General features: G+C 45.2%; 1 protein-coding gene and 1 long non-coding RNA gene across 24 annotated transcripts in view; one reads left to right on the forward strand and one right to left on the reverse strand.

Moving 5' to 3' along the window:
* Positions 1-14,461, reverse strand: part of LOC126983627 (serine/threonine-protein kinase WNK1-like) — a 167,535-nt gene that overhangs the window by 38,917 nt on the left and 114,157 nt on the right. For 20 of the 21 annotated variants that reach the window (XM_050836489.1, XM_050836487.1, XM_050836495.1 and 17 more), the window contains 3 exons: positions 13,198-14,461; positions 4,085-4,146; positions 652-889 (listed from right to left, as the gene is read on the reverse strand). The exon at positions 13,198-14,461 is cut by the window's right edge. In XM_050836489.1, coding sequence (XP_050692446.1) covers positions 652-889; positions 4,085-4,146; positions 13,198-14,461 — 1,564 coding nt within the window. The remainder of the gene's footprint in view (positions 1-651; positions 890-4,084; positions 4,147-13,197) is intronic. The other variant, XM_050836498.1, reaches the window with a different exon arrangement.
* On the forward strand, positions 4,153-12,080 carry LOC126983632 (uncharacterized). Of its 3 annotated transcripts, none has more exons than XR_007736063.1 (3): positions 4,153-8,227; positions 8,332-8,617; positions 8,852-12,080. It is a non-coding gene; the product is annotated as an uncharacterized LOC126983632 (long non-coding RNA). The 3 variants fall into 3 exon arrangements; XR_007736065.1 differs by lacking the exon at positions 4,153-8,227 and adding an exon at positions 8,722-8,773 and having other exon boundaries at positions 8,253-8,617; positions 8,826-12,080; XR_007736064.1 differs by lacking the exon at positions 4,153-8,227 and adding an exon at positions 8,722-8,773 and having other exon boundaries at positions 8,253-8,617.

Here is a 14,461-nt window from a genome sequence, read left to right on the forward strand (position 1 = left end):
CTTCTCACGTCAGCTATTTCTAAAGGTCAAAGAGGGGGTCAACCGGGTTCTAATGAGCGTTTCTTTAGGTTCAAGGTACAGAGGAAGGGTCAAACTACCACCAGGGTCATACAACTACTCTTGGAAATGCCCACAACTCCTATGAAAGCCTTGTTAAATATGTGTTCCTGGGCGGAGAAATGTCTAATATTACGACCCGGGGTGTTAGGGGTCATACAACTACTCTTGGAAATGCCCACAACTCCTATGAAAGCCTTGTCAAATATGTGTTCCTGGGCGGAGAAATGTCTAATATTACGACCCGGGGTGTTAGGGGTCATACAACTACTCTTGGAAATGCCCACAACTCCTATGAAAGCCTTGTCAAATATGTGTTCCTGGGTGGAGAAATGTCTAATAATACGACCCGGAGTGTTAGGGGTCGGTGTTGATGCTTTACAGATTTTTTTTATTTTTTTTTATTTTTTATTTTTAGGAGGAAGAAGCTCAAAGGCAAGAAAATTATGATGTTGTTACTGTTGTTGTTGTGGATGTGTGTAATAATTAGTTTCATCTGTATCATATTATTATTATTATTATTATTATTATTATTATTTTTTTTTAGTTTAGGACTACGAACAAACAGTAACAAACACAGGCACAAACACGCACCAGATTGTTGGCCACATCCAGCGCATCGTTGTCGGTGATGTCGAACTTGAAGGTGATGGTCTTCTGCTTGACGGTCTCCAGCTGGCACTCCACCATGGTCTCATTGGCACTCAACACCGTCAGTTTGGGGAAGCGGTCGAGCGTCTTCTTCTTCCTCGGCCTCTTCGTGCGTTCAGAGTGCGTCTTGCTGCCAGAGCCGTCCGCGGGGTGTTCGCTGCACTCAGACTCGGAGGCAGCACTGGGGTCAAATGTGGGGTGAGTGTGTGGGGGGGCGGTGGTGGCGCTGGTGGTGGTGGTGGAGGAGGACTGGGGCAAGGGTGAGGGGGTGGGGGCGGAGGGGGGTACGGGCAAGGGCAGGGGAGTGGTGGCGGTGGTGGTCGGGGAGGTGTTGATTTTGGTGGTGGTGTTGCTTCCTGTGGTGGTGTTGGTGGTGATGGTGGTGGTGGTGGAGGGACTGCTGGTCTGCAACTCCTGGCCACCTCCAGGCCTTCTCAGACACATGGAAAGAACACAAATTTCACTGTACTCAAATATTTCATTAACGAACACGACTGGGGACTCACCTGTCTGTGTGTCTCATGCATTCACACACATACAGACACACCCATCACGGCGCACACAGGCCAGGGTGTGAGCCAGTCTATACACACATGCTCTCACCAAGCAGACAAAACATGTGGAGAGGTGACCGTTAACAAGCACATCAGCCACAGCCAACAGCTAAACCATTATGAACTGCGGCGGCGGCCATCACTCGCTAACTCGGCAAGCTATGATACAGCCTTGCACGGGGTAAAGCTAAATGCAGTCGTCCCTCAAATAGTACAGTTTCCAATAGTTCGGTTTTGGTTTTATGTGGATTTTCTAGGAAGATTTTTTAGGATTTTTAAATTTCCCGACAAGCAGGAAATTTAAAAATCCTAAAAGATCTTCTACAGCAAGCCGTATAAAACCGAAACCGAACTATTGGAAACTGTGCTATTTGAGGGACAACTGTTAAATGAATAAATGAATAAGTAAACTCAAACTAATTATAACTTATTAGACTTGGACATTCCTAGAGCAACAGAACTGGTCATTGCATAGCTTTGAGGGACTAGTTAAGCAGGGGAACTCAACACTCTCTACAGGGGCACTGGGTAAAGGTAAATACATGGATAAATAGACTCTACAACCAGCTATAACTTATAAATATGGCCATTCCTAGCTATACAATGATCAGTTTTGTTGTCCCTGGGAATCTATCTTCTTATCTTCTTCATTTATCGTCCCATGAGAGAAAATAAGGATGTTAAATGAAGGAAAAAAGACGATTCCGAGAGCGACAAAACTGATCACTGCATAGCTTGGAGGGGAAGACAAGCGGGTGGCGTCAACACTGTACAGGGGCAGGAGGCACATGGAGGAACACGGCCACACCAACACCCGCTAGAGGCTCTCCACCCAGCAGAATGAGCCACTGGGTGAAGCTGATCAATGGGGGCATATATACATGGCACCCTTATCCACCCTAGCGTAAGACTCCACCCAGCAGAATGAACCACTGGGATGCCTTGATCAATGGGGCATATTTACATAACACCCTGATCACCTAAAACATTACTCCTCCACCCAGAGAAAACCACCACTGGAATGCCTTGATCAATGGGGCATATTTACATAACACCCTGATCCACCTAACATTAGACTCCACCCAGCAGAATGAACCACTGGAATGCCCTGATCAATGGGGCATATATACATAGCGTTCATAAAGCCACAAATTCGTCCCTCTTAAGAGATTCTAGTCATTGCATCTCGCGTTCTCAAGTTAGTTTGCAGAGAATGGCGACTTTTTCTGGCAAAGGATGCAACTCAGAGGCCAAAAAACAAATGAAATGCTAACTTAATAGACTCCACCCAGCAGAATGAACCACCGGAATGCCTTCATCAATGGGGTATATATTCAAAGCACCCTTATCCACCCTAACATGAGACTCCCCCCAGCACTATGAGCCGCTGGGTGAAGCTAAACACACTGACATATAAACACCGTCATCCACTGCCAACTTAAAATAGGGGTAGACATGACAGTAAATCAGCCACAAGGCGCTCGGTAAAATGCATGAGTGGGGGAGGTGTGTAGTGATGGGATGCTGTACACGTAATGCGCATGACGTGACTTATACAGCAGAGCACGGACAGCCAGAGGAATGATGGAATGAGCGACATGAGAGGACACAGCGAGGAAAAATTGAGACAAGATAACAACAAATGCAAGGGGAACGGCTGAAAAGGTTAAGAGGAAGGAAAGAGCAAAGAAAGGAAAGGAAGGAAGGAGGAAGGGAGGAAAGACAAGAAGAGAGAATGGAAAGGAAGGAGAGAAGGAAGAATTGAAGAAAAGGGGAAGGCAGTAACACACACGGGACGGCAAAAAATTAACCTCAAAAAGCAGAGAAATAGAGAAGAGAACTGCCACATGGGATTTCACTAACAGCAAGGAAACAGACTGTGAGAGATAAAAAATGGAGTAGAGGTAAGACTTTCCCAAATGACATAGAAGTGAAATAATCATGGGAAAATGTGAAAATTAGAATGCATTAGAATATGAGGCTAAAGGGACACACAGAGCTCATACAGATACAGTCATCCCTCAAATAGTACCGTTTCCAATAGTTCGGTTTCGGTTTTATACGGATTGTAATAGAAGGTCTTTTAGGATTTTTAAATTTCTTGCTCGTCAGGAAATTTAAGAAGCCTAAAAAATCTTCTTAGAAAATCCACATAAAACCAAAACCGAACTATTGGAAACCGTACTATTTGTGGGACGACTGTATTAAGTTTGAGATCGATAACATAAAAAAATCGGAAAGAGAGATAAGTCCCATGAGTATAGAGACATGAGCAGAGAAAGACATAGAGAATATAAACAACAAAGAATGAAAATGGAAATGCATTAGGATACGACTAGGCCATAGGCGTACACAGATATGGAGTTTGAGAGCGATACAAAAAATAGTTTAGTCTCATAAATAATGGAAAACAGAGGCACAGAGAGACAGAGAATATAAAGAACAAAGAATGAAAACAGAATACATCAGGATACGACTAGGCCATAGGGGTACACAGATATGGAGTTTGAGAGCATTACAAAAAATAGTCAAGTCTCACAAATAAAGGAAAACAGAGGCGCAGAAAGACAGAGAATATAAAGAACAAAGAATGAAAACAGAAGTGCATTAGGATACGATTCGGCCAAAAGGGAAACACGGGCATGAAATCTAAGAAAAAAGAAGAGAAAATTCCGATCACAGGCGCAGAGTCACAATGAGAATGAGTCGAGATGAGGCAAGGACCGCTAGGCAATGTAGCAAACAGCAAACTAGCCATCAGGACACTAGCTTCTGCGATGCTATGGGGGCGGGGGCAGGGGGGGGGATGGGGCTTGACTTACCTATCGTTGAGCAGGTGGGAGTAGGTGTCGGCCAGTATCTGCGGCGATGGGCACGACTCCATCTGGGGGCGGTTAGGGTGGGGTAAGAACACTTCCGGCGGACACGTGCGAGAGGGTCATCACTTTGCCTACACCTGGATCTGCCTATGCGTCTTAATTTCACTTTCGTTTTTGATAATTTTTTGGAGTAGTTGAGTTAGTTTTGACGATGTAACTCTCTATTCGTTTCTATTCCAGCAATGTGTTTCTTTATCTTAATCTTTTTTTGATGATGTATTTCTCTAAGTTTCTATCATGCTTACTTACTTTGTTTACTTTACTTTCCATTTCATGATTTCTCAATATTCAAGTTTTATTTTGACAACGTATATCTCAATTTTACTTCCTCTCTTGACAAAATATTTCTCAATTTCACTCTCTTTCCTGACAATCATTTTAGTATCTTCTGGACAACACGAGGCCATCAGTAACAGACGAGGGTGGGCGCCATTAAAGAAAACAGGACAGAGCAACTTGAGGGAAAACTATGCTATACTGAACACACCTTTGGCTTCACTTCCGCTTCTTACTCCGCTCTGTTACTCATGCCCTCGTGTACATAACTTAACCTATCGTTGACATTACTAGCTGTATCTAAATTCATACATGCAATCACTTAAGAGATGGAATAAATGAGTAATGCAAGGGGGAGTGAGGGGAGGAGGCATAGGGGAGGGGCAGCATGGGCCTGAGTCTTGGGCACCAGTGAACAGCAATAAAAAGCGCTTTGAGTCATAACGGCTGAAAGAAAATTACAAACAGCAGGAATATGGAAAAATAGGTGGTTTGTATCACCCATAACTAAATGCTACTCTGTAAGGTCTAAATGCATGGGCTAAGAACAGAGGGAGGTTCATGGGAGGAAAGTAGAATTAGTTCACTACATTTATGATCGTCCAGTGCCAGTGTCAAGTTTGTAGTCCGTGAGGCTGAGGTGGCGGCGCAGCAGACCCTTGATTGAACGTGTGAGATGTGCTTAAGGAATTCTCTCTCATTGCTTTCACTAACGTTTTCTCTGTCTCGGAATCTCAGGTGTTTGGGGCGCCTGAACAGTTTTATTTTTATTTTTTTCAGCGAGAGGTAGTTTAAGGACAAAAAAATACAATGAACAATAAAAAAAGCCCTCTAGACACTGTATATGTGTGTATGTGTGTGTGAAGGGGTCAGCTCAAGGGTGCGTTAAAATCCCTCAAGAGAAACGCGCTAAATCGAGGGTCCACTGCGCAGAGACATCCAAATACTGAGACGCACTTTTCCGTAAACATTTCAGGTGAGGCTAAGCTGCTGCCGGGATGAACAAGATTGACAGACACTCAAGATGAACATTTCTGAGAACGGGGGAGTGCAGCGACTTCAACAACTTGCCAGCATACAGACTCTACCTTACACTTAGGGTCAACACTGGCAATGGGGGGCAACTTATACGTACAAAAAAATCATCTAATTCTAGCACATTAACACCAATTAGATGACCAAAACAACCATGCATAAGTAAGAAAATGGCACAAGGTATAATATGTGGATCAACTAGTGACTCTGACCCTTGCTGGCGGTACATGTAAGAACCAATTTCCTTTGCCGTTCGTTCTTCTCGGCACATATCGGCAGGAAGGGTTTGAGTCAGCTGGGTCATTGCATCTTCCCGTCCCACCACCAAAAAATCAAACTGTTGGCCATTAGCAGTTGGTATAATGAAGATTGATTCACTCGACACATATTTCAAGAGGCATACAAGTGGTGTGTGTGTGTGTGTGTGTGTGTGTGTGTGTGTGTGTGTGTGTGTGTGTGAGTTAAATATACCTTTGTCACAGTGGTATTTGGCTACACAATTTAAAGATCCTTGGAGCCTTAAACATTACAAGGTCTTACTTAACATGAGACAAGGGGATACCACTGATCAGGTTACCAATTACACCGAGCCAAATTAGAACACACTGGTTTGTTTTACTGTGTTTTCTGTGCCCAGGGAAGTCTGTGGCTGTGTCTAAAGATACTAACAGCCACAGCCACAGACCCCACTGAATCACTACCACCAAAACACACACACACACTCACTCGCACGCACTCACACAAATTTCAATACACTGCTAACGCGTCAACAGCTTGGAAATATGGAGTAGGGATAAAAATCATAAATTGGTTAGAGAACTAGAGTAAAAATAATAAGTAAACCCTCGTACAATGCAGCATGAGAACAGACTAATCTAAGAGGTAACGGCAGTGCTCACATAGCAAAGCGTTCAGGCTCGGTACGCTAACGGAGGGAGTCTGGGGACCGCCCGTAAATGGTCACTCTGTCACCTGGGGGATTATGGGACTCGGCCGTTCATGCTCGGAAATTTAGGCTGACACGTAAAAGGCACAAAATTGACCGTAAATACGTAAGTCAGTACATCAATTAACGTACAGACACATGATTCTGTTACACCATGGCTCAAAGAGTTCATGCCTGGCGATCACATTTACACACATTCATGAGTCTTTTTTTCCAGTACGAGGCAGGAACAAACAAACACACAGCTCATATAAAGTCAAGTTCTGATGGGAGTTTTAATCTTGAGGGTTTTAAAAGATGCCTCTGACGGTACACCTGGTTTGACGTACACCTGTTTTTAAATCAAGGGTTGGAGGGGATGTGCCAGGTATTTGGGCTACACAGAACATGCGGGTAACTTCTCAAAATAAGCCTCTAAGACATGGCTGTAAAAATCTATGAAAAGCCAGAGGGATAAGAGCAACACAGACTAAGATAGGGGTAATCCAGAGCCATAGGACAGGAGAGTTTGCCCAAGTTCACCACAGACACCACACTGCTACCAAGAGAGATGGACGAAATTGAAACTGACATTGATACAGGTAGTGTTTTGAGGGCACTGGGTATGTCTTCAAGGTCCTGATGATACCCTGAGCCCCCAAAATCACCCTTGTATCAGTATGTTTAAATTCCACACAGATCTTTCCGTAACAACATGGGAGATGGGTAACTCTCCTATTCTGCGGCTCTGGGGTAGACTATGGTAAAAGCTTCAGGGTCTTGGAAGCATGAAAGGAACTGGGGACTGGGGTGTGAGAGAATGACCATGGGGGTGTGGCTAGGCCCTGAGGGGACATGATAGCATCACCTCAGAGCCCAGAGTTATGGAATGGGGTATCGCAGCTCTCCACCTCCTCCACCTCCTTCTTCTCTCCGTCCTCCTCCACGTCATCCCAGTTAGGTGTGTTTGCTCAAGTCCACCGCTCTATTTTGTATTGGTATCATCATAAAAGCCTCTATTTTGTATTGGTATCATTATAAAAGCTTCTATTTTGTATTGGTATCATTATAAAAGCCTCTATTTTGTATTGGTATCATCATAAAAGCCTCTATTTTGTATTGGTATCATTATAAAAGCTTCCATTTTGTATTGGTATCATTATAAAAGCTTCTATTTTGTATTGGTATCATTATAAAAGCTTCTATTTTGTATTGGTATCATTATAAAGCTTCTATTTTGTATTGGTATCATTATAAAAGCTTCTATTTTGTATTGGTATCATTATAAAAGCTTCTATTTTGTATTGGTATCATTATAAAAGCCTCTATTTTGTATTGGTATCATTATAAAAGCTTCTATTTTGTATTGGTATCATTATAAAAGCTTCCATTTTGTATTGGTATCATTATAAAAGCCTCTATTTTGTATTGGTATCATTATAAAAGCTTCTATTTTGTATTGGTATCATTATAAAAGCCTCTATTTAGTATTGGTATTATCATAAAAGCCTCTATTTTGTATTGGTATCATTATAAAAGCCTCTATTTTGTATTGGTATCATTATAAAAGCTTCTATTTTGTATTGGTATCATTATAAAAGCCTCTATTTTGTATTGGTATCATTATAAAAGCTTCTATTTTGTATTGGTATCATTATAAAAGCTTCTATTTTGTATTGGTATCATTATAAAAGCCTCTATTTTGTATTGGTATCATCATAAAAGCTTCTATTTTGTATTGGTATCATCACAAAAGCTTAGGAATATTTAGCTGAGGTTTTCATCTGAACTGACTTATCCAGCTCCATAAGGGAAAATAGGGACGTTAAATGAAGAATGATTTAGCGTAGGTGTGAAATTGATTACATTGGCGTAGGTGTGAAATTGATTACATTAGCGTAGTTGTGAAATTGATTACATTAGCGTAGAAGTGAAATTGATTACATTAGCGTAGATGTGAAATTGATTACATTAGCGTAGGTGTGAAATTGATTACATTAGCGTAGATGTGAAATTGATTACATTAGCGTAGGTGTGAAATTGATTACATTAGCGTAGATGTGAAATTGATTACATTAGCGTAGGTGTGAAATTGATTACATTAGCGTAGGTGTGAAATTGATTACATTAGCGTAGATGTGAAATTGATTACATTAGCGTAGGTGTGAAATTGATTACATTAGCGTAGGTGTGAAATTGATTACATTAGCGTAGGTGTGAAATTGATTACATTAGCGTAGGTGTGAAATTGATTACATTAGCGTAGAAGTGAAATTGATTACATTAGCGTAGTTGTGAAATTGATTACATTAGCGTAGAAGTGAAATTGATTACATTAGCGTAGGTGTGAAATTGATTACATTAGCGTAGATGTGAAATTGATTACATTAGCGTAGGTGTGAAATTGATTACATTAGCGTAGTTGTGAAATTGATTACATTAGCGTAGGTGTGAAATTGACTACATTAGCGTAGGTGTGAAATTGATTACATTAGCGTAGGTGTGAAATTGATTACATTAGCGTAGGTGTGAAATTGATTACATTAGCGTAGATGTGAAATTGATTACATTAGCGTAGATGTGAAATTGATTACATTAGCGTAGGTGTGAAATTGATTACATTAGCGTCAGTGTGAAATTGATTACAGTATGCTTTTTCTTCATCATCATCATCATCATCATCATCACCTTTGGATATGAAAATGAAGAAGAATGATTTAGCCGAGGTATATAAATTCACCCTCTTTCAACCACCTCTTTGGATTCTTTTTAGGAGCAGTGAGTGGCGGGCTTTTTTATTTTTTATTATTTCCTTTTTTTGTGCCCTTGAGCGGTCTCCCTTGTTGTAAAAATTAAATAAATAAACAAAAATATGGTATGCTTTTTGTTCTTCATCATCCTCCTCCTCATCATAATCATCACTTTTGGATATGAAAATGAAGAAGAAAGATTTAGCTGAGGTAGGCCTATATAAATCAACTATGGTATGCCCTCTGTTCTTCATCATCCTAATCATCAACTTCATCATTAGCTTTGGATGTATAAATATATTGAGATGTAATGACTTTGATGTTCCTTCTAGTTAGTTAAGCAAACCGAGGATTTACTGGGTTGTCAAAAAGAAGTTTAGTAACAAGACTTTCCTTCTCTCTCATTTCTTATTTCTCTCTAACTTTTTTTTTCTTTCCTCTTTCTCATTTCTTTTTTCTTCCCTCATTCTATGGAGTAATAACTGAAACAGCGGAGATGAACTAGCAAACACGTCCCAACATGTCCCACCCACACACATTACAGCACCTCGACACAGCACATTACCAGTGATGGACAGTGGAGAGCTTGCCACATCATCACCAAACACCAGGACGCATTGACGGCAGAAGAAGGAGCAGGCTTTCCGAGGGGGCAGCAGGAGTGAATGGGTGAGAGGCAGGGCATGGAGGAGGAGCGTGGGAGGAGACGAGAATCAGCCAGGCGACAACAGACAAGGCGATTAGAAGCGTGCAGATCAGGGCGTCTTCAGTGCGACTCGTAAAAACAGAAGCGTGGGGTCTAGGGGGCATAAAAAATACTATCGACTTCATCATCCAGGAAAACACTAGTGGCGGGAAATGAGAAATGGAGCCCCAAAGCCGTTTTTTCTCTCTCTCTCTCTCTGCATGTGTCTATGGAAAAATGGGTGAGATTCTATACTCTCTGAGGTGATGGTTAGGTGTTAGTGCTGGGTGTAAGGATGTTATATGAGGCGTGGAGTGTACTTTTGTGGGAGCGGCGAGTAGCGGACTTTTTTTTTATACCCTTTTAGTTGCCCTTGAGCCGTATCCGTTGATGTTAAAAAAATAAATAAATAAATAAATAAATAAAAAGGGTGACCTGCCATAGTATAGTTTCGAGCACAGCATTTTCTAGCGACTGGCAGACTGTACACACTCCACACCATTTGAGTCTGACAGGAAAATCACACAACTTTTAGCCTTGGAATCACCCACTACAAGGTCACTTTCTCCTTAACCCGGTAGCAGCGGGGATCATGTTTCTTAATGGTCCCCCCAAGCGAGAAAAATGAGAAAAAATTACCACTCACACAAACCATTTCATAATATATATCAACGCATTTGTGATCAGTTTATGTATCATCTATTTTTGGGGGTTTATATCATGGCATAAATTTGGCCCGTCGCTGCTACACGGTAAAGCCACAAATTTGGCCCGTCGCTGCTACACGTTAAAGCCACAAATTTGGCCCGTCGCTGCTACACGGTAAAGCCACAAATTTGGCCCGTCGCTGCTACACGTTAAAGCCACAAATTTGGCCCGTCGCTGCTACACGGTAAAGCCACAAATTTGGCCCGTCGCTGCTACCGGGTTAACTTGCGTCACCCTACAGCGCACCATGAATTTAGATGCTACCAGACTCCACCGAACACAGAATACCACCTTAAAATTGGTGTATTCGCCCATGTTACACTATACGCCTCATATAAGTCTGGTGTGGTGTATTTTGTATGTCAGCTGTGTGGCGTTAGAAAAATATGCGTTAGGGTCAGCTGTGTTGCTCGTCAGGACACGCCGAATGAATGAACTAAGAACACTGTATTGATTCTAGCGTGTCAGGAGTGTTAGTCAAGCCTTGTGTTGCGTTAGTGAGGTGTTAGATGCAGCCGTCTGTCTTTAGTGAGCTGAGTGTGTTGATAGTGAGGGGGCGGTGTGCTGCTATTTTGAGGCACGTTAGCATAAGTCGATATTATAAGTCACTATCAACTATTCCTAAAGGTCAAAGAGGGGGTCAATCAGGTTCTAATGCGTGTTTCTTTAGCCTCATGGTACAGAGGAAGGCTCAAACTATCACCAGGGTCATAAAACTACTCCTGGAAATGCCCAAAACTCAAACGACAGCCTTGGCAAATATGTGAACTTGGACGATGAAATGTCTTGTAATACTGTATGGACTCACAAACTCACACTTTTAGGGGGCCGAGGGGTTAGGGGGAACTATGAAAAACAGAATCACTAAACTCGTAAGGAAAGTTAAGTTATAATTGCTGTGGTGTGCTCGTAAATCTTGTGGTATGGACTCACAAATTCACAGTTTTTTGGGGGGAGGTCAAGGGATTAGAGGGAGCTATGAGAAACAGGATTAGGGAACTCGCAAATTTAAGTTATAATTGCTGTGGTGTGCTGGTAAATTTTGTGAACTTGATGTATGGACTAACAAATTCAGTTTTTTGCGGGGTTGAGAGGTTAGGGGAAGCTATGAGAAACAGATTAGGGAACTCGAAAGGAAAGTTAAGTTATAATTGATGTGGTTTGCTGGTAAATTTTGTGGTTCTGATGCAAGGACTAAAAAATTCTCACAGTTTTTGGGGGTGTCGCAGGGTTAGAGGGAGCTATGAGAAAGAGGATTAGGGAACTCGAAAGGAAAGTTAAGTTATGATTGCTGTGGTGTGCTGGTAAATCTTGTGGCACTGATGCATGGACTCACAAATTCACATGTTCGCTTGGGGGGAGGGGCAGAAAGGGGAGAACTATAAGAAACAGAATCACTGAACTCGCAGGGAAAGTCGAGTTATAATTTCTGGGATGCTAAAATAAAAGTCAATAATGCACGATGATCAACTCTCAAACTCACACTTCTCGGGGGAAACTATTAAAGACTAGACCAGTGAGTTCGCAGGGAAGGAAATTCAAGAGTGGTAAGGCGGGGATGCTGAATCTATTAAAGACTAGATCAGTGAGTTCGCAGGGAAGGAAATTCAAGAGTGGTAAGGCGGGGATGCTAAAAATAAGTTACAATAATGCACGATAATTCTCACAAACTCACACTTCTCGGGGGAAACTATTAAAGACTAGGTCAGTGAGTCCGCAGGGAAGGAAATTCAAGAGTGGCAATGGCTGGGGTGCTAAAAATAAGTTAGAACAATGCACGATAATTCTCACAAACTCACACTTCTCGGGGGACACTATGGAAGACTAGATCAGTGAACTCACGAGAAAATTTAAAGTGATTAGTGGGATGCTCTAAAAGTTCAAACGATGCATGTAAGTAATGGAGGTAATGCACTCTTGATAGCAAAGTGGAGAGGGGGCCAGAACGAGTTGGTGGGCCAAGCGGAGTGCACGAATGGCTGGCGTGGGTGTGGGTGGCACTATGGGGGAGGGGGGGAGGCAGAGGTGTGTCGTCACGCTTCAAACACAGGCGGGCGGACAGCTGGTGAGGCTTGTGGGTGCTAGTCAAGGCCCATGGCAATGACGACCCTTGACGGAAGCACAGTGGTCTGAGGAGCTTGGGTGTTGTGAAGGTATGTGGCTGTGTGGCTGTGTGTGTGTGTGTGTGTGTGTGTGTGTGTGTGTGTGTGTGTGTGTGTGTGTGTATGGTGTCATGCCTCCAGGGTGCCGTCACAAGCCGCACACAGCCGCCGCCGCGCCGGACAACACGCCAGCACTCCGGGACACTTACACAGTCTGACGCCGAGCGCCCCAAAAGCTGCAGCTGAGGCTGACTCTTACTAGTGAGGCCCAAGGGCGCACTAACGCCTGCCACAGTGCTCGCTACACCACTCAGCGCCACGTCTGCTGAGAAATTTGGGGGGAAGAATACTGCGGGGGTACTGTGGTGGTGGTGTTGTGGTGGGTGTTGTGGTGGTGTGGAGGAGAGAGGGGTGCTGGTGGAGGCTGGCTGGTGGTGGTGGTGGTGGTGGTGAGTGATGGGGAAGGAGCAGGAGAGAGGAGGGGTGGGCAGGGGTGGGGGGGGTGCTGGCTGGGGCTCAACACTTTTACTGAGGGTGAGGGGGGGGTGTCTGGGGGGAGGCTCAGAGAACAGCACCTGGCTGGCATCGCCCACCACTGCGGCGGCTGACGGCGGCACTCCCATCGCTGCCACGGACGACACCACGGCGGGCAGCGACGGCACCACCACCGGCTGGCTCTGCAGCACTGCCGGCTGTGTGGCTGGCGCCTCCCCGGGCTCCTGCGGGGTGACTGATGGCAGCGGCGGCTGGGGCGAGACCATGCCCAAGGTGGAGGCGGTGGCAGGGGCGGCGGTGGTGATGGTGGTGGTGAGGACTTCTAGGGGTGCCAGGGAGGCCACCCCTCCCTGCTGCTGCCCCACCACGGGGAGCGCTGCCCCGAGCAGGACAGGGATGGCCTCCATGGCAGTCGGCGGTGCAGGTTGTGGCGGCAGCTCTGTTGTGCCTCCCACCGGCGTGCCCACGCTGCCCTGGCTCACCAGCTCCGCCTGGCTGGCCACAGACACCTCCGTGCTGAAGGCCGGCTGGGTTACAGCTGCCTGTGACACCACCAGCGGGACTGTTGTCACCAGGGGCTGAGAGGAGGCAGCAGGGGCCTGTGACATGACCACAGGCTGTGATACAGCCACAGGTTGTGATGTGGCCAGAGGCTGTGAGGTCATGATTGCTGGTGTTGTGGCCAGTGGCTGTGAGGACACGACAGACTGTGGCATGGGCACCAGGTGAGGTGCCACCATGGGCTGTGACATGACAAGTGGCTGTGAAACAGCCGTGGGTTGTGCAGCAATGACAGGCTGTGAGGCCAAGGCTGGCTGTGGTGGTACAAGGGGCTGGGACACCACCATGGGGTTGACAGCCAGTGGCTGTGACACTGCCACAGGCAGAGGAGACACCATGGGCTGAGCCATCACAGTCTGGGGGGCCCCCGCCGTGTGGGCCACCAGTGGCACCGAGGTAGCCACAGAGTGAGCCACAGACCCCACCGGCAATGGCTGTGGGGCCACGGCCACCTGGCTGGCCATGACCTGGGGCAGCGTGGGCAGGGCTGAGGAGTGGGCAGGCACCAGAGTGGGCTGGGGAAGCAGACCAGAGGACTGGGGGGGCAGCACCCCTGCAGACGGCTGGGGCACCAGGCCGGGGTGCTGCATGGCTGGGGGCACCACCATGGGCATGGAGGCTATCACCATGGGGTGGGCCATGCCTGGTACGGCGTGGGGAGGCAGGACCACTGGGTGGGCGCCCATGATCACCCCTGGGGGGGGCACCACCACCTGTGAGCTAAGGTTACTGTAATAGTCAGGAGGCTGCTGTGGGGGCTGCTGGGGTTGGAGAGGATCTACC

This window comes from Eriocheir sinensis, chromosome 54 (genome assembly GCF_024679095.1).
Source record: "Eriocheir sinensis breed Jianghai 21 chromosome 54, ASM2467909v1, whole genome shotgun sequence".
Lineage (NCBI taxonomy): Eukaryota > Metazoa > Arthropoda > Malacostraca > Decapoda > Varunidae > Eriocheir > Eriocheir sinensis.